This window comes from Phocoena sinus, chromosome 7 (genome assembly GCF_008692025.1).
Source record: "Phocoena sinus isolate mPhoSin1 chromosome 7, mPhoSin1.pri, whole genome shotgun sequence".
NCBI classification, from domain to species: Eukaryota; Metazoa; Chordata; class Mammalia; order Artiodactyla; family Phocoenidae; genus Phocoena; species Phocoena sinus.
The window spans coordinates 62,852,055-62,879,899 of NC_045769.1; the positions used below are offsets into that span (position 1 = coordinate 62,852,055).

General features: G+C 41.6%; 1 protein-coding gene across 1 annotated transcript in view; it reads right to left on the reverse strand.

The window, feature by feature from the left end:
• The window catches only part of MYO3B (myosin IIIB), a 428,930-nt gene that overhangs the window by 211,924 nt on the left and 189,161 nt on the right, over positions 1 to 27,845 (reverse strand). Inside the window, exons 9-14 of the mRNA XM_032638633.1 lie at positions 19,515 to 19,670; positions 7,924 to 8,020; positions 6,829 to 6,945; positions 6,208 to 6,312; positions 3,734 to 3,817; positions 2,487 to 2,689 (exon numbers count right to left, since the gene is read on the reverse strand). Coding sequence (XP_032494524.1) covers positions 2,487 to 2,689; positions 3,734 to 3,817; positions 6,208 to 6,312; positions 6,829 to 6,945; positions 7,924 to 8,020; positions 19,515 to 19,670 — 762 coding nt within the window. The remainder of the gene's footprint in view (positions 1 to 2,486; positions 2,690 to 3,733; positions 3,818 to 6,207; positions 6,313 to 6,828; positions 6,946 to 7,923; positions 8,021 to 19,514; positions 19,671 to 27,845) is intronic.

Here is a 27,845-nt window from a genome sequence, read left to right on the forward strand (position 1 = left end):
GTATCTGGTGATGGTGGCACCATTGACTGAGACGGGAAGGCCTTTACAGGGCCTCATAAACTGGTATGCCCTGCATGAATGCCAGTCGTTCTTCCGCCTCTGGTAGAAGTGCAGGCATGGGCTGACCCATCGTGGTCCTACCTTCCTATAGATTTTTGCAGATACTTCTAGCGCTCAATTCTTCCAAGCTTTGCCTACCGACATCCATCTGGTTGCAGTAACAAACATCCCAAGATCTTAGTGGCTTAACTCAATAAAGTCTTACTTCTTGCTCAGAGTACTTGTCTACTGAGGGTCACGGTGCAGGGGGTGGGGGGGTTTCTCATCAGAGTCACTGGGCCCGAGCTGATGGAGCAGCCACCATCTTGCACTTTGCCAGCACTCTGGAGGGTCTTTCCATTAAATGCTCATTTGCCAGAACTAGTCCTATGACCATATCCAGCCACAGGGTTCCAAGGAGAATCCTACTATGTGCTGGAGGAGGACAGGACCAGAAAGGTCAGACAAACAGAACTTGCACAGGTCCCATCTTCTCCTCATCCAATGTCTTCAGTCTATTTTATCCATTAGTGCTATCATATTGACTAAATTTAATAATAATAATGTTATGGTTTATTAGGTACCAATTATGTTTCAGATTCTATATTTGGTAAAAATCACATATCATCTCATTTAAGTCTCATAACAGCCCTGTGAGGTTGGCTTTATCATGCCCTTTTTGCATATGAGGAAAGTAAGGTATAAGGATAGTTATATTAATAAGTGACATAGCTGTGACTGGAACCCTCCTCACATTTTCCTTAGAAAAGACCACTTTACATTTGAACACAGAAAACTATAATTTCCATTCTCTCAGAGGTAGCTCTCTAAACTTTAAAATCACCCTAATTTGGGAAGAAAGAAGTAGGGACCTCATAAAAATTAATCGAGACACCACACGGAAGCTAAAATGACTGACTCTAGCCTTCGGTACATTTGTTTAATTTTCATGTCAGTCCCTATTTTGTGAGGAAACTGCAGGTATATGATAAAAGAAGATGCTGGGGCTCTGAACCTAAAACAAGTCCTGTGGGTTCTACCTGCACAGTATCTCTCAGATTCATCAGCTCCCCTGCATCCCCATCTCCACCGCTACCACCTCAGCGCAGGCTCACGTTCCCGCTCACGTGGATTTGAAACCAGCCTCCTAGTGGTCTCAATGGCGTAACTGTACTTCTCGCATCTCCTCCAATCCATTTGCCCCACTGAAGCCAGAGCCATTGTTTCATTATATCAAAATGCAAGTTGGTTTTCGAGACTCCCCTTCTTGAAAATGTCAAATGGCTTCCTATCATTGCCTTTAGAATCAGGTTCCTCAGCCTGGTTCCAAAGCCCTGCATGACCTGGCCTCAGCCTTGTCTTTGCTCCTCTCTCCCTCCTCCCACTCCTGTCCCCATCTCATCTTGTTGGCTCACTCTTAGTGATCCTCAGATTCAACGTCTCTTACACAGGGAGCCCTCTCTTCCTGGACTAGGTTATTGCCCTTTCTCCTGTTTTACCTTCATAGCACCTTACTTTGCTTCCTGGTACTTATCACACTTGGTCTGCATTTATGGTTTTTTGTGCTTAATGCCTGCGATTCCCCTGCCACCCCATCACCCCGACCCTGGCCACCCACCCGTCTTCCATCCCCATCCACTCCAAGCCCCATGAACACTGGGACCTTGTCTATTTTGTTCACTCTTGCTACTCCAACAGAGAGCACAGCACTGGCACACAGCAGGAATTCAACAGATAATTACTGATTAATGCATGAAGGGAGCCATGCCCCTGAGGAAGTCTGGTGTCCTGCAACAGTAATAACAGTGGCTAACTCTCTGATCACATATACCAACCCACGTACTTTTTAAAGTCATTTTATATAAACAAACTCACTGATCTTCACAATAAACCCATGAGATAGGCTCTAGTAGCATCTCCATTTCACAGAGGAGGCACAGAGAGGATAGGGGACACACCCAGGGTCACATAGTCAAGGTCAGAGCCAGCACCTGAACCAGGGGCAGTCCATGCTATTGGACTATTGCTCTACTGCTCTTCTTAAAACAAAAGGTTTTTTCCTCTCTCCATCTAGGGAAAAAATGAACATGTGGAATATTCTCAGTGCTTTTTTTTTTGATAGACAAGCTCAGTTTTAAGGGACTAAATGATTTTTAAAAGTAACTGTATATTGTTAAATTCTACCTGGTATAACAAACTCAGGAAGAACAGGCATACCTATCCCAGTGTAATCCCACCCAGCCCTTTTTACTCTGCTTGTAAACATCTTTAAGGTTAGAAGTCACCACTTATCCTCTGCTTAAATAATTCCTTGCTCTTGGGGAGGCTGGGGGTGGGGATGGGGGGCAAGGACGCTAAGAACAAGGGTGAATGGAGCCATGAAAATTCCCAAAGCCGCCCGGTCTACATTGCAGCGCAAAGCCAGAGCGAGAAAATAGTGCACCTACGCTGCCTGTTTTATAACTCTGGATTTTTCAAGGAGATATTCAGAGATTCTTGCCCCCATCACAGCTCCAGTTGGTGTAAACATCATTTCCAGATATTTTCCAAAACGGCTGGAATTGTCATTGATGGCAGTGCATGCATTTCCAAAGGCTTCCACCAGAGAGTTGACTTGCAGAATTTTCTCTCTCAAGGTCTGATTATTTGCCTGTGCCAAACAAGAACAGTCAGGAGGAGCCTCCAGAAACATTACTTCAATAGAGCTGCCACGCAAGGTCCACCCACACCACCCAGCCCACAGATTTCACATCTATCCTCTGGGGGAAGAACTCCATTTGGGGAAATTAGCATCAATCACCAGCATTGTTTTCTCCGATGAGCATTTCCCCAGATGTATAAGCATCAGGTGAGGCTAGATTAGGTCATTAGGTTTTACAACCAACTACACTTCTCTTAAAATTCTTGACAGATAAAATGCCTGAAGAGCTTAGAAAGAATTTTTTTTTTTGGTGGTACACGGGCCTCTCACTGTTGTGGCCTCTCCCGTTGCGGAGCACAGGCTCCGGACGCACAGCCTCCGCGGCCATGGCTCACAGGCCCAGCCGCTCTGCGGCATGTGGGATCTTCCCGGACGGGGGCACGAACCTGTGTCCCCTGCATTGGCAGGCGGACCCCCAACCACTGCACCACCAGGGAAGCCCAGAAAGAATTTTAAATAGAGAGATACCATCACTTTTCTCAGTTATTCACCATAATATTCAATAAACCTCATCTGTAAAAAATACTCTTAACTTTGTTCTTAGTCTCCTAATACACTAATTCTGAGTATAAGCAACTGCTAGGGTATCTTTAAAGCTAACCCTTTGATGTCCATTTCCCCACGCCGAGAATTTCCATCTCCCTCGACTTTTGTTCAGAGAGCTCTATTTCCGACCCTTTAATCACCTTAGTGGCGCTCCCTGCTCCTGCTCCAAATGTTTAACCACTTTTACTACTTAATGGCTGAATGTTTGTATTACATTGAAAACATGAAAAATTAATTGCCAATAATCTAGTAAATTGGTGCTGGCATTATTTTCTTCACTATGTGAAAGGTGGAGGACATGCTGACATCTTAAGAGGCCTAGCGATCAGGAGGTGAACATAACAAAGATGGAATGTTTCTATGTAACCCCTAATAAAATCCAGTATTTCCATCATTTAGAAAATACGCAGTCCTCTAACCACGATACAGAAAGCAGGTCGTCAATACCTTTCCCAAGAAAGTCAAATGCTGAACTATCAGGTGGGCGCTTTCCGTCTTCCCAGAGCCACTTTCTCCACTGATGACAATGCACTAACAGAGAAAATGAAGTGTTGGTGAAGAATTCAAAGCACAGTAGACACCCTGTGTGTTCAGCTATGGTTTTCATATAACATCTACCACTGTATACCTTAAATCTTCACTGAGCAATATATCTTAGGAATCTTTCCATTTCAGCACACCGAGAGCTTCCTCAACCTTTTCAGTAGTTTGTCACTCCCTTATACAGATGTACCATAGTCTATTTAACCCATCCCATATTGATGGATACTTGAGATTTTCCCGATGTCATTACAAACAATACTGCAATGAATAACCTGATACGTAGGTCATTATATTTATATGTAGGTTCATTTGTAGAACAAATTCCCAGAAATGGGGTTGTTGGACCAAAAGGTAAACACATTTATAAGTTTGATAGATAATACCAAATTGCTTTCCTAAGGACTGTATCAGTATATGAAAGTGTCTGTTCTCCTGCACCCTCACCAAATGGCTATGTTGGATTTTTGCCAGTCTGATAGGCAAAACATTATACCTCGGTACAGTTTTAATTTGCACTTCTTTTATTATGAGTGAGATTGGGCATCCTTTCATAAGTTTAAGGTCATTCATATTTTCCTTTTTTTGTGACCAGTCCATATTTTGCCTTTTTTTAAATATATATTATTGGTCTTTTACCATTTGTTTCTAGGAGCTCTTTATGTGTATATAAAGGAGATTAGTGGGTGTGGTATAATAAAAAAACATATATTTGGTCTTTGTCTCTGGTTCCTGGCACTGAGCTCCTAAAACCCTTGGAATGTCCTGAATGATGAGAGCATCCTTTGTTATTCATAAACAAGTCCCTTTCAACCTACCCTAACTGCTCTCCAAGTGGTTCAAGGTGGAGCCCAAGACAGCTTCAGGATGGGGGCTGGTTACTAAAAGGACCAAACACATGATTTAGAGGGTGGGAAATTTCACCCCCGCCACCCCAACTTCTGGGGAGGAGAGAAGGGCCAGAGATTGACTGAGTCATAAAAACTCTTGAACAAGATTCTGAGAGCTTCCGGTGTGAATACATCGCAGGCCTGGGAGGATAACGCGTGGAAGCTTTACACCACTTTCCTCCCTGTATCTTGTCCTATGCATCTCTTCCATTTGTCTGCTCCTGAGTTGTAACCTTTATAAAAACCCAGTAAACCTAAGTAAAGTGTTTTCCTGAGTTCTGTGAGTCGTTCTAGTGAATTATCAAACCTGTGGGGGGCTGTGGGAATCCCTGAATTTGCAGTCAGCCAGGAGGAAGTGTAGGTAGCCTGGGTACCCCATTCACAGCTGGTGTCTGAAGTAGGGGCAGTCTGGGGACTGAGCCCTGAACCTGTGAGGTCTGTGCTAAATATGGATAGTTCATATCAGAATTGAATGGAACTGAATTGTTAGACAGCCAGTTGGTGTCAGGGAATTGGAGAACTGGCTGGTGTTGGTAAAGACACACATTTAGTGTCAGAGAAAAAGATAACAGTGGAATAACTTTTTAACTTGAGAAACACATATATCGCTCTTCATTTCCTTCCTTTCTATGAATTCTACGGACATTCCACAAGTCTCTGGGAAAGGTAAGAATGTGGAGAAGCCAAGTTTCTAACACATAGTGAATCCAGGTACTCCATTTCGTAACTGGCACTATTATAATTTCAATCAGCTCCTCAGCAAATCCAAAGCTGGGACTTCACAGGTCTCAGGAAATATACACATTGTGCTGCTCTCATAAAATTTCCCACCACATTAGATTGTTTCTATTTCAAACAGAATAAAGACAGAAGGGAAAACACACATATTGAAAGTAAAGGAAGGGCCAAAGGTTGGATATGCCACCACTGTGAATCAGAGGTCCAGAAAGTTAAAACGTATGGGTGAGCTTTGTGTTTAACTAGCACTGAGTTTAAGATTTGTTCAGTCTTTACCCAATTCATCACAATTTCTCAGCAGCTAAACAGTGTGGTGCAGAAGCACTATCAACCTGTGTGCAGTACTTCATACAAAAAGGACTGGACCATGAAATTTCTGAGACCTTCACTGGAAAGAACTTCATGTCCGTCATTCTCCATCCCATTTTTATGACAGTCATTGCCACGTCATCAGGTTTGTGTTAGCTCTATGTTCTTATATTCATAATAGGATTATCCTTATTATACTTTCCCAGGGGAAGTGAGTGCCCTTGATAAGGACATTTCACATTCCTTGAAAAGGGTTTTCACGTTTTCCTGCTACTCTGGCTTTATCACTGTTCCTGTTCCCCTGAGCTACTACTTTACTGCCTATTTCCTTGAGTCAGCACCAGCAACCAGAACGGAAAGTTTTTAGGGAGACTTAAGAGCTGCAGAGGAGGACAGAACACATCCTACTGTGGGACTCGGTGGGGAAGGGCAGTAAGTTCTTACCTGGTCTTTGTTGAAAGTAACCATGCATTGGTAAGCAGCATCTGCTGATGCAAATATGTGGGGGGGATTTGAGGCACGTTTCACTCCATGATAAAGTCTGGAAAACTGAAAAACGTTAACTTAAAGAACTCTTCTAACGTCCCAGTACCTTTTTGCCCACAAAACCAAGGCTTCGTCACTTATTAGGAGAATTGTGGCATCGGGGAGGCTGTAGAGCTGAGGCTCTGGAGTCTATAGAGCTGACTTCAAATCCCAATTCTTCACTTACTGGCTTCCTAAGCTTGTGGAAGGGCATTAACTTCACTATGCTAAGTGTCCTCATCTGCCAAATAGGCTTAATAATATTACCTGTCACACAGGTTCGTGAGCGATAAACAAGGTAACCCAGTGCCTGGTATATGGTAAGCACTAAATAAATGTTAGCTGTTTTGTTACATATTAACTTAAAAAGTTACCCCCAAAATGTAACAATTCCATCTGTGTTGCATTATTATCTTCAGTTTGGGGTATGTACACCCCTAGGATGACATAGTTTTATTCTCATTTTTTCTCCCTTTTCACTTTCCCTTGAGATTTCACAGTTCCTATTAAGGAGCACCATGCTCATAAAGGATGCCTTACCTGTGGAGAGTATATGTTTAGATTCTGGAAGGGGTTTAAGGCAATTAAGATGTCTCCAACATATGTATAAATCAGTAGGTCCACATAACGCTTCTGCAACTGATGAATAATTGTATCCTAAGAAGAGGATAAATAGTACTGAGAGTAAACACTATTTCCAGTCAAGGGAGTGATCTTAAAAATAACAACAAATGTATTCTTACGAGAATATTTTTCTCTAAAACATTAAAATAGTCCATTTAAGTCATACCCTATTGATTAGGATCCTAATCATTAGGACCCTAATGATCCTAAATGCAGATATTTGCCTTGAAAAAAGAAAAAATTAGGAATATGCTAAAAGAATTTGGCCCACTTAGGACTTGCTAAGAGACTCTGACATATGCAACAAAGAGTTTGTCTGTTATTATGAAAAACATGTCTCACCCAACCAAAATGTTCTATTTAGAAATTGATTTAATAGGTCATTACTATTAATAAAGTACAGACAAATTGTAACTTCATTTCCCAAAGCATTACACTTAAAATTTATGTGGTGGGAATGCAGAATTGAACACTTTTATATCACATTTTAGTGATTCATGCATTGCAGTTAAGGGTCCCCAGAGTTAGAATCAGCAGAAGCAGCTCCAGTGCAATTAACAGCTCTATTAAACATGCATATTTTAAATGGGGATTATCACAGTTTCCAAATTTAGAATTCAAGCTGTATTAGCTTCACTATTTCCCTAAATGAAGCTCCTCTTTATGAAGAGCAAACAACTATCTTAATTTAAGGGTTAAGTTGCACTTTTCTATAAACAGAAAATAATTTCAGCTGATCTAATACATCATTTAAGCCTACAATATAAAGGCCTTTACGGGAAAAATTCAAATCCTTTTCTCGTCATCATTCAGGACATTTGGGGGACTATAAATGCACACAACACCGGATCACAGTCACAGCAACCAAATGTTCCTGAGCTTCACCCCAAGGCTATACAAACAATTAAAGTTTCAAGTGACCTTAGGAGAATATGATCTACAACAGAAAGGTCACACCACTCATGTGAAACAAATGTCACTGGTGAAAATTGTCTATTAAATATTTAGTACCTCATCCAGAACCTCGAGATTGACCAAATCATCCTCAAGGCAGTATTTTTCAGCATCTTCCACATGGTAGGGTCTTCTGGTATGCATCCTTTCATGCCTAGAAAATATAGCAAAAAGTAGGCAACAAGAACAACTCAGCCACAGTCTTACCACACAACGTGTTCAGAGACTTCAGAGAAGGGACAGGAAGAGCGAGTCCAGTCCAGGTCCCCAGCTCTCTCCCCATCACTTCAGGGCCCCCCAGGGGGAAGGGGAGCTCCAGAGCTCAAGCCTTCCGCTGCCATGAGGAGCACAGCCAAGTGGGCCCATCTAACACTTATATCTGCTTTTCTTACGTGCCAACCACAGCACTTCCTTGCATTGTTTTCTGTTCAGTGTCAGGCATGTAATTCTCACTAGGGTACTTCCCTTGAGGTCCCCTCCTGCTGTCCACCAGCACCACCCCACACTTCTTGAGAAATTTTTGAAACTACAGAAAACTTCAGAGAATAATATAGCAGATACCAACGAATCGATAAATGCTTACATTTTATCTTGTTTATTTTAAATCCCTTTGGGACCCATGTTCCATCCCACTCCCCTTTCCTGAGTGACCACTATTTCGTGGGTATCCTTCCAATTTAAAAATATTGGTCAGACACATATATGTCCCCATAATACACAGATTTGGTATGTTAAATTATAAAAATGATATCATACTGGTCATTTCATTTTGCAAATTTACTTTTTTTCCATTCAACATCATGATTCCCCACCCCCTCCTTCTCCCATCTCTCTCTCTCTTTCCATATATATATATGGCCCTGTGATGATACTGGGCATAAAAGGTGACAGGGATAGACACACAGACATACATACATAGAGAGAAAGACAGGGAACAAGGGAGAGAGAGAGAGCATGAGAGTGAGCAAGTGACTGTCACTTTAATCACTGGGTAATATTACATCATATAAATATGCACCAATTTCTTTATTGGTCTTGATCAACATTTAGGCTGATTCCAACTTTTTGCTACCAAAAACAAAGCAGCACTCAAGTATCTTTATGTGCATCTCCTTGTGTACGTATGTGAGATTTTCTCTTGGGAGTGTACTCACCAGGCATTAAAAAAACTTCCTGCCTATTAAATTAAGTTACTTCCTAATCCCTATTATTGATAGATTTGAAGAAGGAGTATTTTAAGCATGGTATTAGTCATCTCCAGTGCTAGAACCAATTTTGCTGCTAATTCATATAAAAGTCCAAAGTAGATGAAACTTAATTTTACTTAATAAAGTCAAATTTATAACCTAAGCATTTAAAAATTATTATTAGAACAGTTTATTCATCTGTATTCTAACATATTAGTGATATCAAAGAAAAATCATATCTGTTTGAAAAACAGCTTTTCTTAAAAACTCAGAGCTGCTTCTATCTAGCCACTTTGCCAAATAAAACAGCAGGAGGGTACACATTTCTGGCCAAATCCTCTTCACATAAAACCCAAGACTTTTTTTCCTTTGAAGTTCACCATAAAACAAAATATTGCAACATATTTTTAATAAATTAAATTCTCATCGTATTAAATTCAGCTAGTTTATCTCCTTCCTAAATTTATATCTTGCAATCGTATGAAATAGTCTATGTTAGAGTTTATTTCAAGCATCTTTTGACAAAGAAAGTCAGGGATTTTTAAAAAATCCACAGCTCTGGTTCGGGTCAAGATGAAGCAAGCACTCTCCATTCTGTCTCTCCATTGAATGCAACTAAATACCTTGGACAGAATGCATGGTACTCTGAGAAGTATATGGTAACAGGCTGACCGGGGGAATCAGAATTCAAAATATCACTGAGTCAAAGGTGAGTTTCCTGAGATTTTTTTTTTTTCTTCCAGTAACTCCTGACCGGGACTTGAAGTCAGCCTGAACTGCATATAGGGATGTCAAGTTGCACGCTGGATGACATTTTTATAGCCAACTAAAAGTGGAAGCATTGACAAACCTCACTTGCAATATCACAAATAAACTCTAGTAGAAAGTAGTGACTATAACTGTGAACATGTACAATGCAATACCACCAGGATCGAAACTGTTATCTTCTGAACCCTGAAGAGCTTATCTGTATATCTATCTCACAGATTTAACCTCCAGGAATCATGCAGATGCTGTCTGCAAATCTGAGCTTGCAAGGTATTTCCACTCTGATACAGACCACTTCACTTTCTCACTCAGGGAAAAAAATATGTATTCCAGCCCTATCCCAGTATTCCCCAGCTAGTGTTCTTCTGAAACTGCTACCTGCTTCATTTTCCTGCTTTGGCTATAGTGTTTGGAGAGAATGAAAAGAAAAAAATTATTTATTCCAATTTTTATCTTTTTTAATTTACATTATCCTAGAGTACATATATTTATGAAAAGTGTTACATTGTTTTATATTTGTCTATTTTTAGTTGAAATTAATCAAAAGAAATTTGGTTTAAATTTTTTTACAGTTTTCTTGAGTTAAATAATTTGTTGTCACCGGTAACCATCAACTTAAATTTCCTTTAAATTCACAGGCTCCACCTAGTGCCTTACTTGAGAATAGCATCTATTATCAATTCTTGCTGAAGAATTCCTTGTTTAATGTGAAAATTACAGATTTCCAACTAAAAACTTCGGATTGAGTATTCCAAAGCTTAGAGGAGTGGAGAGATAGGTAAATGGTTGGATAAAGCAAAAGGCATTCTATTAAATTAAGAGTATATGGTAAGGTATTATAGTTTTGATGATTTAGAAGATATTTTCAAATCCCAACAAAGTCTATACTGTTTTTTGCTAGATTTTCTATTTGTTTTCATGAAGCCCTAAGTATGTTGTCTGCCAAGCCTGGTTTCCCAGACAAATGGAGTTTTGGGGTTAAAGCTTAGAGAGGATGAGACTCAAAGCCCTGGCTTAGGCTGGTTCTTGGAGTTTGGGTTTGGTGTGGGGCAGGTAGTGGTGAGAAGGGTTGACCTAAGGATTCAGGGATCAGGAAAAGGGGAAACTGGTGTCTGAGTCCCCAGTTCAAGTAAGGTGGGAATGAGGGCAATTCTGAAACATCAGGTCTAAGGCAATGGGTGGAGAATAAGAACTGGATCTTAAGAGTCGGTGAGACAGAGCCAGAGGTGGAGACTGGGAGCTCCCCTAAAACAACAGTGGGCACAGATGAGATAGAGGATGGGGGATTTGGGGGATGTCTTAGGTCCAGCCCATGAGGGGGGAAAGAAGCTGTAGAAGGTACCAGGTTTGTTCAGACACTGGGGGAATAAAGTCCTAAAGTGCTGTTGGCTTCACTATAATCTAATCTCTATACCTGCATTATGGTTAAAACCATTTCTGGGACTTCTCTTTGATATCTCATCACTGGGCCTGCAGACTTCTTTGTTTGAGCTACTGGCCCTATGAATAATATTGACAAAATATTATATATTTTGTCCAAAAGTGATTCCTTAATCCCTTAGCCTGTTCCTGTCTGTCAACTTTGCCTGTGGAAGCAGTTAACATCCACGTAGATAGGTCCACACAGGGCTGCAGGAGCTTCACGTAGGTATGGCAGGAGGCATTCTTCCCTTCATGCCCAACTATGTTGAAGAACAAAGCATAGAAGGAAGGCCTCTAAATTATAATTCAAGGGTAGGAAGGAAACAAAATCTTTATTTTGTAAGAACAGCCGGTTCTTATTAGTTGCCCATTTTATACACATCAGTGTATACATGTCAATCCGAATTGCCCAATTCATCACACCACCACCCCACTCCCTGCCGCTTTCTCCCCTTGGTGTCCATACGTTTGTTCTCTACATCTGTGTCTCTATTTCTGCCTTGCAAACCGGTTCATCTGTACCATATTTCTAGGTTCCACATATATGTGTTAATATACGATATTTGAAACAAAATCTTTTAGTCTAAAAATGACAGGGGATGTGCTAGTGAGAGGTGAAACTCTGCACTGAAAAATGCCTGATGGTCTTTTAGACAGTCGTCCTATGGCAGGAGGACCATTGGGAAGGCCACCTCTACCTCCACTCCTCTACACTCAGGATCAGAGCCCTTCCCTCCATCCAAGAGTGGAACCAAGAGTGGAACCGGAAGGAGTGGAAAATGACTAACACTCCCACCAGATTCCAGATAAGTAAGTAAAATCTGCTGGGGGTGGAGAAAAAAGGAGTAAAGAAAAGGAGTAAGGGAGAGGGTCCAGGCTCAAAGGTGGTGGTCCTTACGAGTCTAAGACAAAGGCTTCTGAGGCCACGTACAAAGCTCAGGAACAAGTTGACAATTTGGATAGATTAGAGGAACCATTCCCTTATCACCACATTCAATGGATCTCATATAGTAAGGAAAATGTTACTCAAAATTGGGGATAGAGTACTATTACTCCAACAAAGGTAGTGATGTTGAATATTTCTTCCAAATCATTATTTCCATTTCAGTGTACCTCTTGATAACAGAGTGGATGAAAGAGAACTTTACTGTAATCACATAATCATGGACCTAGCATGAGGAAAATAACGGCAAACCATCTAGGTGTAACACCATCCTACTGAGATCCAAATATGAGTAAAGTTACCACCTGGATAACTTTAACTACATGAGCTCGATCTTGATCTGAAATTTAAGCTTATATTTATCAAACAAACATTATAATACATAGATTAAAAATACAAGAATTATTTGGGTGGAAATCTCTATAGTATCTCCCTGTTTTTTCATCCAAGCATTGTTTTTGACCAGAATTTCAATAGATCAGCATCTTATCAATTATATTAAGTGTATTTGATATAGCTATCTTCTCTAGGCAGCAAGAATCAGTGACACCAGCAGAAAATTAAATATTAATTCACTCATTCAGTTATAGATAGAGATAGCTAGCAGATTACATCAGGGTATAGATTTATTTCTTGTCTGTTAGGAAAACAGGAAAATCCATAACCTGCTATGTGGCAAGCGTCTTCAGCATTTGATGAAGTAATCATTCAAAAGTCATTCATTTGCACAGGATTCCAAGAACCCAACAGTGTATGTAATGTGTTGTATGTGTATATATGTGTGTGTGGGGTGCATGTTTGCAGGTAAAAGAGGAAGGAGAGCAAGACTTACTAGGGAAAGCTCAGCAGTGAAGCAGTGACAAACCTGTTTTAAGGGCCACTGCTGCTGGTTGAAAAGAAATCAGAAAAGCCGAGGTCATTGTTTTAATCAGCCTCAGGCAAATTGCAAGGGTAGAATCAAAATCCAATAAACAGAGCAGGAAACAACCAGCAACTTAATTGTTCTACCAAGTAATACTTGGTAGTAGACCCTTGGCATTTGAGGGTTTAACATTTGTGGTTTCAGCTAGTCCCAAACCACCCACAGGGGAACAAACAACGTGCTGGGTTTTGCAATTTTCCTGAGGCTAGAAGTTGAGTCCATGATGGGAGGCTGGAAGGTGGGAGTAGCACAGCCAACCGGCGCTTTCCCTGCCTCTACTCTAATTGCAGACAGAGGTTTTGCTCTTTACCCACTAACCCTTGTGAAGTGATTTTTTAAAAAGCATGTTTTCACGTCCACGTCTCTAACTTTGATAGTGACATGATATACCAGATAATATTGATGAATTCAGGGATTTGCAAAGGTAATTTGGGGAAAAATTCCTTTTGAAAGTCAAAGAAATGGGAGCTGATGTAAAGGAAATGACCACATTGTTTAACAGCATCCCTGACAGGTTAAGTAAAAATGTAGCCCTAAACTATTGTTCACAGAATATTAGGGCTATGTGACTTCCTTTGAGAGAGTCAGCCTTGGATGCACAACCTCTCTACTGTTTCTGAGTCAAACATATGCTATAGAAAAATTATAAATTACTGGAAAAACTTAAATTCCAATGGTTTCACTCATTCAATCAGCATCAGGAAATGGTATCAAATCTCAAATAGTACAATGTCACTTCTCCATAGGTGCCTCATATCCATAATGTGCAATGGGAATGGATCACAGTCTGGCTGTCCCAAAAAACTGCACCATTCAGAAGAGCTAGAACACTTGTACCAGGAGAGGAGCCGTAGGGCCTCACCACTCAAGCTCTTCTTTATACTGTGAATGAAAAATATTGGCTGCCTTATCAGTGAACAGAGGATGTGCAGCCATCAAGCCATCACATTACAGCATCTCCAAAGATGAGTTCTGAGGGAACTGAGGATGGAAACAGGATGCCTGATGCCCACCATTTAGCAGTCAACTGCTGCAGCCATCCCGCAACGGTGCACCATGAGGAGACTCAGGACGTGAAAGCACAGGATACTGGCCCCAGATAGCTGAGGTACATATCAAAGGAATGATTCCAGGGAGCCAAGGCTCTTGCATCTTCCCATATACAGAAAAGTGCTAAATTCCTTAACTTGAGATATCTGGTTTTCTTTAAGTAACAATCAACCACCTGGTCTTTGCTGCAAAAAAACTCCTACATACCCTGGCTCCCTGCCTTGCATCTTCAGAGCAGTCTCCCAGAGTTATCTGAGATGCTGTGTCCCAGGCTTAAGTCCTCAGTTTTGTCCACCGAATAAAACGTAACTCTCAACTTTTAGGTTGTGCATTTTTTTTTCAGTCAACAATACACAGTACAGCTTCTGCTCTATTGTGAATGAGCTCCTAGCCTTATTCCTGAATATGTGTCTATTTCCTCATCATAACAGGAATGGACCATTTCCCCATAATGTTCCTGCCTCATTCTACCTTCCATCCACTCGTGGTGAGGGGTGGGGAAACGAGTGTCCTCCTTGCTCGCCTCTGCCTTTTTCCATCCATTGTTCTCCCTAACCAATCTCTCTCTTTAAAAAGTTCGTATCACCCTCTCGTACCATGTTCTCCAGTACTTGACCCCCATTTTCCTTTCTCTCTACTCCTTCCCCTAATTCCAGTCTGTGGTTTTCCCATACCCTACCAATCACTTTGTTAATTCTTCTCACGTTCTAATTTCAGGATTCCTCTTTGTCAATTCTTTAAAAACATTTCTTTCTCCTCCACTGAAGTTGTTCACAAGTTCAGCTATGACTAGTTCCCGATAATCTCTCAAAAGTTCCCGAGGACTCAGTTCTACAATCTCTTTTCTCACCATCCTCTCACTGAATCTGCTTTTTGTCTTCATTGTAACTGCCAGTCCCCTGACCCAGACCCACATTCAAAGCCAATAAGCCACTCTGGCTTCACTTTCTTCCAAATCTCCGAAAAGACCTCAAGGATACTCTCCTACTCAGATTCTCTTGCCCCCCGTGTCCACCCATCAATGTCCATCCAAGCCAGTCTCCAGCCTGAAGAAGACCACAGTATCTGCTTTCTCTACTCCTACTCCTGTGGCTAAGAATTGGTAGAGATGATAGATGGAAAAGGTGATGGTGTTGATGGTACAATTTTTCAGAGGTTCTAATGCCAAATGCTCTCCTGAATGCTCTACATGCATTATCTTAAACACTGATTAACTTCACTACAATGTAATGCTATTCAGTTAAGTTCCACCTGGGCTTTCTGTGCTGTTGAGCAATCGTTATGTCCACCTTTAATGAACCCTTTATCATATTCCTCATAGCGGCTATTTCAAAGATTTAACACTTCCCTGGAGTCCACAGCTCACTCCCAACTTTGAGACCATGTTGCTTACTTTTTTTTGGAAAGCTAAAGGCCATTCAACATGAGTTTCCTCATAGTATCTCCTCTGCCTCTTGCCCCCCACCCCTCAAATTTTCTGGATATCTTCATCTAACCTTTCTGTGTCTTTCCCAACCTAGAGGTTCTTTCTAAGTTCAATCTTCCTCTTAGGTGCTTGATCTCCCTCCCTCTTGCTTCCTCTGTTACCTTCTCTCTACTTTCAATGTCTCCCTCTATATAAGATCCTCCCCTTCACCTATCCAAGTTCTTCCCCATCCTTTAAGAACCTGCATTCTTCTCTGCAACCCCCTGAAAATACCAACTTCTTTCGTCCCTGGAGAAAGTACTGAAGAGGACAGAACATTCCCTGCCTTTACAGAAACAGTGAAACAGTAAAAACACAGTAAAAAAAATCTCCCCCTGTAGGCTGTAGTTCTCATTTCTCTGCATTAGCTCTCAAAACTAAACAAGTCTCTGCAGCTGGGGGTCCCAGGACTGTTTGGATCACTGAAGAACACTTCTTTGGGCAGAAAGCTGGAAGCTTTGTGTAATATCTGGAAGTACATGGCATTGCATAGGCTATGCATGGCATTTGATAGGATATGAAGAGGAAGCAAAGTAAGTCTTTTTACTGGTCTCTGTCTCTGAGTGTCATGCAATTTCTGTTTGATTACAGTATGAACCAGGGTAGGGAGGCAGCCAATTCAGGTAGACCCTATGACGCTTCTCTCTTTCCCTAATCTCTCTCATCCAATTCACCACTAAGTCTTTGACAATACCATTACCTTAATACCTTCTGTTATTTACAATTGCCACAATCTGCTCTCACTAGCCTCCCTAGCTCCAGCCTTGCCCAGCTCCATTTCATTCTCCACACTGCAATCAGAACAATCTTCCTAAAGCACATCTCTGCTTGAAATCCTTCTGTGGCTCCCAAGTGTCTAAGGAACAAATCCAAGCTCCTTAGCCCATCATACCCTGGCCCCTTCCTGCCTTGTTTCTCCTTCCCCACATCCCATGCCAAGCTCCAGCAATGCCAACTAATTGTTCACCAAATCCCCTAAGCTGTCTCCAGCCTCTGTGCCTTTACCCTTTGCTCATTCTTTCCTCCACGTGGAATAACCCCCCCTTCCCCAACTATCTTCTATTCGTTCTTCAGGACAGTTCAAGGATCACCTTCCCACCAGTTTCCAGGGTCTGCCCTTCCCAGGTACTCTGGGAGGTACTCCGGGCAACCCTCTATCCAGGTACTTTTCATGCTGAGCTCTTCTCATCTGATTCTTGTCTGTTTCACACACTGGACTGTTAGCTCTTTATCAGGAACTGTATCTGATTTCCTCTGTTCGGCAGAGGGCTTGACACATACACATATATAAATATTTCTGGAATGAATAAATGAATAAATTAGATTTTAAATAAGAGACAGAAATTTATACTTTTAACATTTAGTATCTCAGTACTGTTTATTTTCATGATGTTGTTTGGTAATAGAGATGAATTTGCACAGATTAAGGCCGAAAGAAACGGAGGACTGAATTAAACAGACCACAACATATACACCTTCTACAACTACTGCTACCATTGACTGAGGTTTAACTCTGTTATCAACATTAAGTTTTTTTGTTTTTTGTTTTTTGTCTTTGCGGTACGCGGGCCTCTCACTGTTGTGGCCTCTCCCGTTGCGGAGCACAGGCTCCAGATGCGCAGGCTCAGCGGCCATGGCTCACGGGCCCAGCCGCTCCGCGGCATGTGGGATCTTCCCGGACCGGGGCACAAACCCGTGTCCCCTGCATCGGCAGGCGGACTCTCAACCACTGCGCTACCAGGGAAGCCCAACATTAAGTATTTTTTAATGTATTGAGTCAACCCTCAAAATAATCTCCATCTTATAGATGAAGAAATTTTGGAACAGAGAAATTTAATAACTTGTCCATAAGTGGTTGAGCTGGGATTCAAACCTGGCAGAGTCAGGGTTTTTTTAACCACTGCATTGTACCACTTGCTGTGTGACCATAACTATGCAGAAAAATGTAAATTGGGTACTCATCTCACTCATCTATGCGCTCACTTCAATAATTCTTTGTTTTTTCCACCTTAACTTGGAAACTCACAACTTTATAAATATATTGAATTACCAGCATCAAATGATATTTGAGAATTTTTCCGGATGGGCTTAAAAAAAACACCCATGTAGCCAACTCCCTGCCACTTGCTAAGAGGAAGTAATAGTGTAGGACAGGTTGTAAGATGTGTTAATTTCATGCAGCGAGTTTCCTTTAGAATTTTCCTTTCTCCTAAAGAAGTGGCTGCTTAAAGTTTTGATACCTATTTGTGAGGTTGTATTTTTTAGTGACTTTTTCAAAGAAACACAAACTTCTGAGTGAAACTGAAGATTACAAAGACCCTGAGAGAAGGGTCTTTGACCCTATGAGGCCTTCGACATCAAAGGAGTTAACAAAGATAAAGAGAAATTAGAGAGAGGGGGTGAGAGAGCCTGGAGTCCTGGCTTTCTATGGCAAAGGGAGAAAAGTGTTTAAAAAGAGGACACACATCTGGACAGGCAAATTCAGGCAAAAGTGAAAATCTGAATAACTTTGCGACTAAGTTTCAGAAATTGTTCTGCAGCAAATCAGAAGAAACAAGAAGATACCTGATTCAACGGAGAGCATTTAAATTCTGAGCTTGTTTTATTTGCTTGGTTTGTATTATATTTCATCTTCATTTTTGGCGGCAGCGCTGTGTGTGTGTGTGTGTGTGTGTGTGTGTGTGGTAGAGGGGTGGTGGCTGGTGGATAGGAACAAAAGCAGAGGAAGAAAAGATTTCAGTTCCCTGGGGCTTAAACACAAATTCTACTGCTTCAAAAGGCACCAAGTTACAAGAATTTCCCTGCGTTTCTCTACCCCACGGGCAAGCCATAGAAAGAGAAATTGCAGTGGAAAAGGGAAAAGAGTAGGAAAAAATTTGTTTCGAGCTATCAAAAAGGGAACCTGGGTTGGGGGTGGGGGGATCGGCAAGATATAGTCACCTTGAAACTATGCCTCTAGCTCCTAGAGTTCTGATGCTTTTTGATTTGTAAACAGTTTTCTGCAGAATACATGAATATTTCCAGAACTTGTGACTTGTGATATTTTAGTTTCTTCACCTCCAGTCCTTTGAATGTTCTTTTAGTAATAATGGATTAGAGCTTATCTGCCTCCTGGCCAGTTTTGTAAAACCAAATAATTGCTTAGCTGCGGAAGCAGCTTTATTTGCATGTAGTTTTTTTTAAAGAGAAATTCTGCCACCCTCTGGACAGAAACCAAAGATCTATTTCTTAGAGACCACCACAGAATACTGTTTTAAGCAACTGCCCTTGAAAATAAACATTTATTTTTTTAATCTACCCTATAAAAATAGGAGAGGGGGGAAATCACAGTTGCTTTAGATAGCATAGATGATATCTGGGGGGAAAATCATTTAAAAATACTAAATTGCCTCTAAGGAATTTTTAACTAAAGAAAATGGGCTCAGAGCACTTTAGAGAAAAAGCCTCCAGTGTTTAACTTGTAATCTTTCCAAAACCACCTTATACTTATACTTATACTCTCTAGCCTGCAATAGCCAAGTAAAGATTTCTCACACGATCTCAGCCATGGCTGCTTTCATCCAGTTTTCTTTATTGGTGGAATTTTTAAAAATCTACATGTATATTAAATATAAATATATACGCATTGGTTTTTAACTAGAACATGAGGGTGGAGTGAGATTTCAGCCAGTTGAGAGAAATCAGCCATAAGAGCACAAATGGGCAGCTTGTTTCTGAAGCTCTCCTGCTCTCGTCCACCGGGCATGGAGTACTTAATGTCATGTAAATGAAACTTAAAAATGCAGGGATGTGATTACCAGTAATAATGCTGGGCAAATCAAAACACATGACATGCCGTTTTCTTTCATAAATAATCAGAGAGAGGAAGCAGGAAGACGCCGAGGACCATACCTGGTTTTAACAACAGGATTTAGATGCTTCTGGTCTTGAAGGACCTTGGCCAGCTGTTTTTGCAGAAACAAAACCTTCCCGTGGACTCCCTTAATAAATGGGTGGTCGAGGAGATGTGTGACGGAAGGCCGCTTTTCAAAATCCTTAATAAGACACCTGTTCACAAAAATCAACAAACAACTGAAGTACAATCTTAGAAACCTGGCTCCCCTGTAAATATGGGAGAGAGGAGGAGAAAAAGCTCATTTATAAAACCTGATCACTAACCTTAACATAGCTCTTTCTTTATTCATAGTTATGAGAACAGAAAAAAACATTCTCTACTAGTTGAATTGATCAAAACATCAGAAATCTATTAGTTTGCTTTAAATATATATTGAAAACACAATCAATTTAATTTGAAATATTCAAAACACTGAAAAATAGACTGGCCAGACTGAATTTTCTGTCTGAATTTTCATTACAGAAAAATGTTTACAATGGAGCCAAGTTGATTAGTCTATGTACTTTATTTTAGAAGTATATGAAATGTCCACTATTTGGTGGTGGGGGAAATGCATTTAGGAGTTTGCAAGGACAGAAACGAATCATAAAAAAACTTTCACAGAGAAAATTCAACCCCTTGATTTCTAATATCTTCTGAAGAAGCAGAAAAACCTCAGAACAGGAAGTGACTAGAATATAGTTCAGATGAATTGGAATGGAATTATTCAAACAGGGAACAAAAAGTCCATACAAAATGGTAAAAATTGGGTTGCATTTAAACTGCTCTGTGGTTAATTGGTTAAAACCGCACCGGTATAACCACTTTCTGTTTCAGGTTCAATGCCCTTTTCAAAGAAAACAATGATTCAGGACATTTTGCTGTGTGATGTATATTATTAAAGATGATTTTGACACAGGAAATCTCTAGTGAAATTGAATCTGATGAATACCCCTCCAATTACCATTGCATTTCCATTCTGAGTAGCTGCCCTTGACGGGAGGAAGAAATTTCAACATCTGCTCTTTTAAGTTATCAGCTTTTATTTAGCTCATGTTGGAAGGCTTAGGATAAATACTAGATGCCATTCTGCCCACTCCATGAAATAAATGTTTCCAGTTTTCCCAATAGTGACATGCCAGCAACATGTAAAACACAACATATTTAAAATGATGAAATGCACTGACAAATGGTAAAATGTTCAGCCTCACCCTGAGCATCCTTTCAAAACATGTAAGCAGAGTTCCTAGAACAATCCTCAACTGTTGGTTTTACAAAAAGGCCTTAATCTTTGCATTTCAAACCACTTTCGCATCCCTCGACTTCTAGCCCTGAAAGATATTCAGTAAATTTCCCAATCATCCCATTTTAGAATTGATTCAGGGATTTCCTATCTATTGGAACTGGAGCTTTCAGCTAGAAAAGCCAAAAGAACCTAGATTATCTCCATTCTGCTGCCTGCACGACTATAAATACCACCTCTGTCTCGCTATGGGGAGAAATCAATCATTCGACTTTTATGGGTCCAGGGGCCTTTTGTATAATCTATTATATTAAAAAATAAAAAAATCAGTGCACATCCTTTAAAAAAATACTCCGTTCATGTTTTTACATCAGCAATGTTCCCTAGATTCCATGTATATTAATCCGTATATAATTATGTGACTACCAAAGGAAAATAAATGCTAACGTTTCCCTAAGCACCTGGAAAAAAGGAACCTCTTGATAGTTTATATGGTCAGTAATACAGGTATATGCCTCATCCTCCTAGCTTGAGAGATGGTATATAAAAACTCCCCAAATAAAGTCTGTGTCCTCTGAGAATTCCTACTGAAGATGCACATGGTGGCTTTGCACATACCCCCAGCCCCCCAGAGGGCATGGGTAGGACAGGAGACCAGAAACTGCTGGGACCCCCAGCTAAGCCTGTCCAGGGATCTGGTGCAGGTCACATTACATCTGTCTCTCATCACCAAACAGACATACTTCCTGTACCCAAGTATATCCCCAAACACAGGGAGACCGATTTCTTAATTGGTTTCCCCACCTTTTTTTTTTTTTTTGCTTTCTGGGCAAGTCTCAACTGCTTGTTGACTAGTGCCAAAACTTTAGATGAGTAAACTCAAGGGGGCTGAAAGTGGGAGGTGTAATAATTAATAGGAAATTCAAAGCAGGTGAATGGGAAAGTGAGCAGGCGCTGCCTCTACCTTCTCCCTCAGGATAGGTGCCTTGGAACAGTACTTCCGGTAATTAAAGCTCCTTAGATAGGGTTTGAGAGAAGCCAGGAAACCCATACTCCAGTCTTATGAAAACAGGTGTTTGCTAGATTCTGGGGGTGCAAGTCAAGGTGCTATATCTTGTTTCATAATTTTAGCATCCAGTGGGAGAGCAAGGTTGCAAACAAGGTTGCAAGATCATTTGGTATTTTGGAAGGGATCTCTCTCTAGAAGGAGAGAGTAAGGAGTAAGAGAAATGAGGACTAAATAATGAAGTGAGATAATCAGACAAGGGAGAAACAACAATGAATCTGTTGTCTCCTGGAGATCCAAAAAATAAAGATGGTAGGTGTTCTACTCTCTGAAGGAATGATCAAGAGGATTTATTTGTTAGTTCTCTCAGGAAGGCCCAAGTGGGCTGAATGTCATACCAGCGGATCAGCAAAACTGAAACCGAGTGTATATGGGAAGAATGCTAAGCAGACCTGTGACATATCCAACTGCATTGGCGGATTTTTAGGAGAAGGGCAGGAAGACCTTGAGGGTACAGCCTTATTCTAAAACACTCTTGCATACTTTTTTTTCTCATGGGGAGCAAAGAGCCAGAATGAAATGGACTTATTATTTTACTAAGAAATAGAGGAAAGTTCTATGTTAGGAGCAGATATGGTGAAAGTCAAGCATTACTAGATACCAGGTCATTTCATTTCATTTGTTCAGCAAACATTTATTGCACAGCTGGAATTAGTCAAAATAGATGAATTCATAAAAAATTATAACCATTTTCCTCAAAGATCGACAATCTTATTATAAAGATGGAAGGACAAGAGAAACACAGGAAACAGCAGAAGCCAGTGTTTGCTTTTATATTTAGAATAAGAAATAGTCACACGAAAGCATAAGGTTTTGGAGCTAGGGGACCAAGATTTTCTATTCGAAACCCTTCTTTTACGAGGTGAGGAAGTTGAGGTCAAGTCCTGATAGTGATGAGGTCAATTCCCTGGCTCCCATGAGAGAACCCTCCTACTCTGCAATGTGTTGTTAAAATGGCACAGGTACAACGTGCAAAACAATACTAGGCAGCAGTGGGTGAGGGGCAGCCAGAGAAGGCTTAATGGAAAGAGGATTGAGCTGAGTTTGGAGGGAATTTTTGGAACTAAACTGAACTCAATATGTGGAGAAGATATAGAAGGCATTTCAAGGTTGGGAAACTGGATCAGCAATGAAAGAAACCAGCCTAGGCAAGCTGTGTAGCCGGGCACTCAGGAGGTCACCAGAACGTTGACCTTCACCTCCTAAACTGCCTCCTTTGAACATCTAAGAACGACCCTTTGCTTTAGTCCTTTTACCAACTTTAACTAGGGCATGTTCTTTATTGCTTAAGATGTTGCAGTTTTGTGCCCCAAACTCATACTGTTATGTTTTCAGCTTGCTATTTCTGTCTTATTCTCCTTTCAGGCAGGGATTTAGCGGATTAAGATAGAATTGACAGCCGGGATCGGTAAGAACTCCTGACAGCCTCCATGTCCTTTTATAAGCATGATTAAATCCTCTAACTTGATTTGGAGAACAAACATGGAAAATTAAGGAAGTTATAATATACTTCTTCATTTTCAGATTGCTTATTAAACCAGGAATTGCAAATTCCAGATGCAGAATATTTTCCCCCAGCAGGGGATTGAGCCGTTTTTACAAGAAAATGCATAAAACGTTGACCTCTGTATGGGAAAATGGGGGCCAGCCAGTGTGAGGTAAGTTGGGTGAAACACTAGACACATGAGACATTCCACTGAAAAATGAAACTAGTCTTCTGGTCAAAAAGGTTTGGGAAACATTGGTGATTCTCTAAACCAAGTAAATCTGGAGTTTCATAGTGCGTGTGAGCATATTAAATGTTCTTAGAAGTATGGAGGTAAAGAAAACAGCTTAATTTTGTTTAAATCCATGTTTCCAAACTTACTCGGCCACAGGTCCTTTTTTGTATCACCAGAACCAGGGCCCTGCAAATGACATCCTTGGAAGCTCTGTTGTGAGAAATCAGTACTAGGCTCTTGAAATTGGCGGCTGAGTCTTTATCTCAGCTGATTGAGGGGAGACACTCAGAGCCCCTAATTGTCACCAGCATGTTTGAGACACCTGTAGGCTGCAGTTTCTGCAGAAGACTGTCTTGAATTGGGGAAATACATTCACCAAGCTCAGTTCTTCTTCCCAGAATCTTTTACTCTGGAAAAAAGAAATTGAACAAGGACTAAATTTAGGGAATGTTGCTTTTTTCCCAAAATCATAAGTAATTCTTTCAGTCCCAGACTTTTTAAAAGTCATTTTTTAAAATGTGGATTTAGGTGTGGTTATCTCTGTGCTAAGATACAGAACAAAAGAATAAAAAAATTAAAACTACCATGAGATGTATTACCTGGATTTACAAGGCCATGGAAGGTGGTTTGAATATGACAGAAAAGTCCACGAGAAGAAAAAGGAAGCAAATTTCAGCCCTGAAGGAAATTTAATCCATTACCTAATTTGAAATTCTAGTACCTTCCATCATGCATTCTTGGCTGAAGATTAATTCTCAGAATTCATTAGTGCCACCACATTAAACACAGGTTGTTGCAGCCATTTGCTGGGATCTCCCAGCCTGGCCTCTGCCAGAAGCAGGCAGAAAGGAGGCATTTCTATTTTTTTAATTAATTAATTAATTTATTTATTTTTGGCTGCGTTGGGTCTTCATTGCTGCGCGCGGGCTTTCTCTATGTGCGGCAAGCGGGGGCTAATCTGTTGCGGTGCGTGGGCTTCTCACTGCAGTGGCTTCTCTTGTTGCGAAGCACGGGCTCTGGGCGCATGGGCTCAGTAGTTGTGGCTCGCAGTCTCAGTAGTTGTGGCTTGCGGGCTCTAGAGCGCAGGCTCAGTAGTTGTGGCTCACGGGCTTAGCTGCTCTGTGGCATGCGGGATCTTCCCGGACCAGGGCTCGAACCCGTGTCCCCTGCATTGGCAGGCGGATTCTTAACCACTGCGCCACCAGGGAAGTCTAGGAGGCATTTCTTAACAAGAAACAAGGTCGGGCTCCTGCGTTGGGCTCTGGAGCTGGCAGTGCTTGTGCTCCTTCCGTTTGCTCCCAAAGGATCATGCTGTCGAGACACGGCTACCTTGCCACTGTAAACTGCCATTTCATAACCAAAGAATCAGACGCCTGCAAGGGGGAGCTGTTTATCAAGAGTCACGAACGGATGCTTACTGATGACTAAACTACACATGATAAAGAGAAGCTGATCAAGTCAAAGACTAAAAATACTGGTGAACTTGGTGAGAAAAGCAGGAGGGTGAGCAATCTTATTCCACACATTGGGGCAAAACTAGATGAAAACTTGAAACTTATGTCTCTTCTCATTCCTTTTTAAATATTCTGTCTTTTATACTTACTGCTGTTTTCTTTGGGTTTGCTGCTTAGATTGTTAAGTGTTTCCATTGGCACCAAATATCTAAACGTTTCTGATTTGAGCAAGCATTTCCCTGCCCTGTGATGCACTGCATCTGCAGTTCCTATCATCAGCAGACAGAAGCCTGAGTGACAAAGAGGCCTCTTCATCAAGAGGAGAGATCCTGCAGAGGGTACACTAATTACAGGTTAACTATCAGAGCCCATGGTGCTCTGTCTTGGAAGGAAATTTCCATTTTGGAAGACAGGACTATGACAAAAGCAGGCATTTTCTCAAGATGACTAATGCCTCAAAAGAAGGCAGGCTGAGATACTTGACATTGCATACGTTATTTCGGCAAAACCAAACCTTCCCGTTTGGTGGAATACTTAACTCCATTTCAGTTTTCATGAAGTTTGCAAATATTGCACATGGTGGCGTTTTAAAGTCTCACTGGTGAGAACTGAAACTGTACACTAACTTCACACGTAGTGGGGTCCTAATCTGAAACAGAGAAGTGAGGTCCAGAAGCATATCAATCAGAGAAAAAGTCAGGATTCACTGAAAGAAAAAAGTCCTCAGAGGGTAGGATGGAGGGTTTTAGAACAGGAAGCTCAGTTCTTTTTATGAGGTGGGTAATGGGAGCAGATCCTGTGTGGCAAAGTGGGAGGGAGGCTACAGGGCAGCAGGACCACAGGGCAGCTGCCATCTTGCCTGAGGTCACTAGGGTGAGGAGAAGGCAGGTGCAGGGTTAGAAAGATTAGCTAGTCAGCCCTACCTTTAGACAAAGCCATCAGCACTGAAGGTCCAGAGTGAGCTCAAGGGAACACAGGAAGGAAACCGAAGTGGAAGAACATGGCATTTCCAGAAGCATGAGGCTGGGGAGAGAGAAGAGCCAACTTCTGTCACCCAGAGAAGACTCTCAGAAGGTGAAGAAGACAACTGGAGGAAAAGTGTAGGGTGGTCTCAAGCCGAAAGATAAACTCTAAGAACAGGTAGGACAGACTCTCCCTCCAGAGTTAAGGAATGTGCCCCATGGTAGCTGGAGAGAGTCTCAGTGCAAAAAGAGGGTCCAGGACTGGAGGGCAGTCCTAGGGCAGAGAGCCACCACACGTAACCCAGAATGACCCAGGGTCGTGGCCTGCATGACACCTGCGAACACAACTACCTCTTCATGTTACCTTTATGTCTTTGATCCCGTGACCAATAGTAAATAATTAGAAAAGTCCAGACTAACTCATTGTATTCTTAGGGAAGGAGATATGGTAACAGAAATTCTAGATCCTCAAGCGTGGCTTGTCTGGCGGACAACCTCTGGGCCACGGCCAGGAGGGGCCGAGGGAAGAAGAGTTTACTATACCAAGGAAAGAGGAGTAAAAATGCCAAGCAAGGAGGCAAAGTGAGGAGAAGGGTCAAGAGGAACCAGGCCAGAACTTAGGAACGAGACAAGATGGGGCTCAGGGGACACAGAAGCTGTTCAAGGAGAAGCCAGTGGAGGGCATGGTGGCAGAGGTGCAGTCTTATTATTGTTGTACTGCCACTTCCCTCTTCGGTTTCAGCTGTGCTTTCCAAGTTGCAAAGACTGGGGATGAGCACACCCTCCACTGGACATGCTGTAGCCAAGAAAGATCCTGCTGTCCATGTCTTAGGACTAAGGCTGTCTTAAGGGCTGTAACCAGTGGCCCCAAGTCACCACCTTCTCACTCCTGTTTTCGTTGTTTCTTTCTTCCTTATTTGGGAAAAGTATCAATACTTTGCAATTAAACATGTTTCTCCAGGCCACTCTAGCCATGCAGTTCAGTCAGGGGGCTGAAAAAAAATGAGCCATCACTTCATTGCAGAGCCCCAGCAACTAGTTCACTGGACAATTAAATCTGCGTTCAAATCCCACCCTCTGGTTCAAAGAGCGGGGAAGGCATGGCCCCTGGGAGATGGGAATACTGTGATGGCTCCATCTCTCAGGCTGCAGTGCTATCGCTTCCCAAGGATCTGGGTATTGGCTGTTGCTGTCTTTTGGGGCTTCTGCACAGGGCTGAGGTTGGCCACAGGTCAGCCCTAGACTCGGCCAGGAAACCAGAGATGGGCCCTGTCTTCTGTTAGAGGTCTTGGCTTCAGGTGGAAATTAAGGAAATATTTGCTTGAAGCAGCCCAGGTAAGATGAGGAGCAGAGGGAAGTGATGGCTGAACTCAGAAGGAAATGGGTATATAAAATGTGGGTGAGTCAGGGCAAAATAACCTAAATGTTGGCACGTCCAGGTTTTTTTGTTGTTGTTTTTTTTTGCGGTACGCGGGACTCTCACTGCCGCTGCCTCTCCCATTGCGGAGCACAGCCTCCGGACACGCAGGCCCAGCGGCCATGGCTCACGGGCGCAGCTGCTCTGCGGCATGTGGGATCTTCCCAGACGGGGGCACGAACCCGTGTCCCCTGCATCGGCAGGCGGACTCTCAACCACTGCGCCACCAGGGAAGCCCCAGTTTTTAAAGATATTAATCTTTATGTTAATTATTAATTGATACAATATAGATTCATGTAACATATATAATGTATATTATATTTAAATTATTATTAATCTCAAATATTTAAAACAGTCTGACTTATTTAAAAACAGTATACTCAATCACTATTATTCACCCAAGCATGACACACGTACTCACTCATTTTAAAAAATGTTTGGTGCCTATCATTGGGGTAGTAATATATAAAGGTTAAAACTCAGGG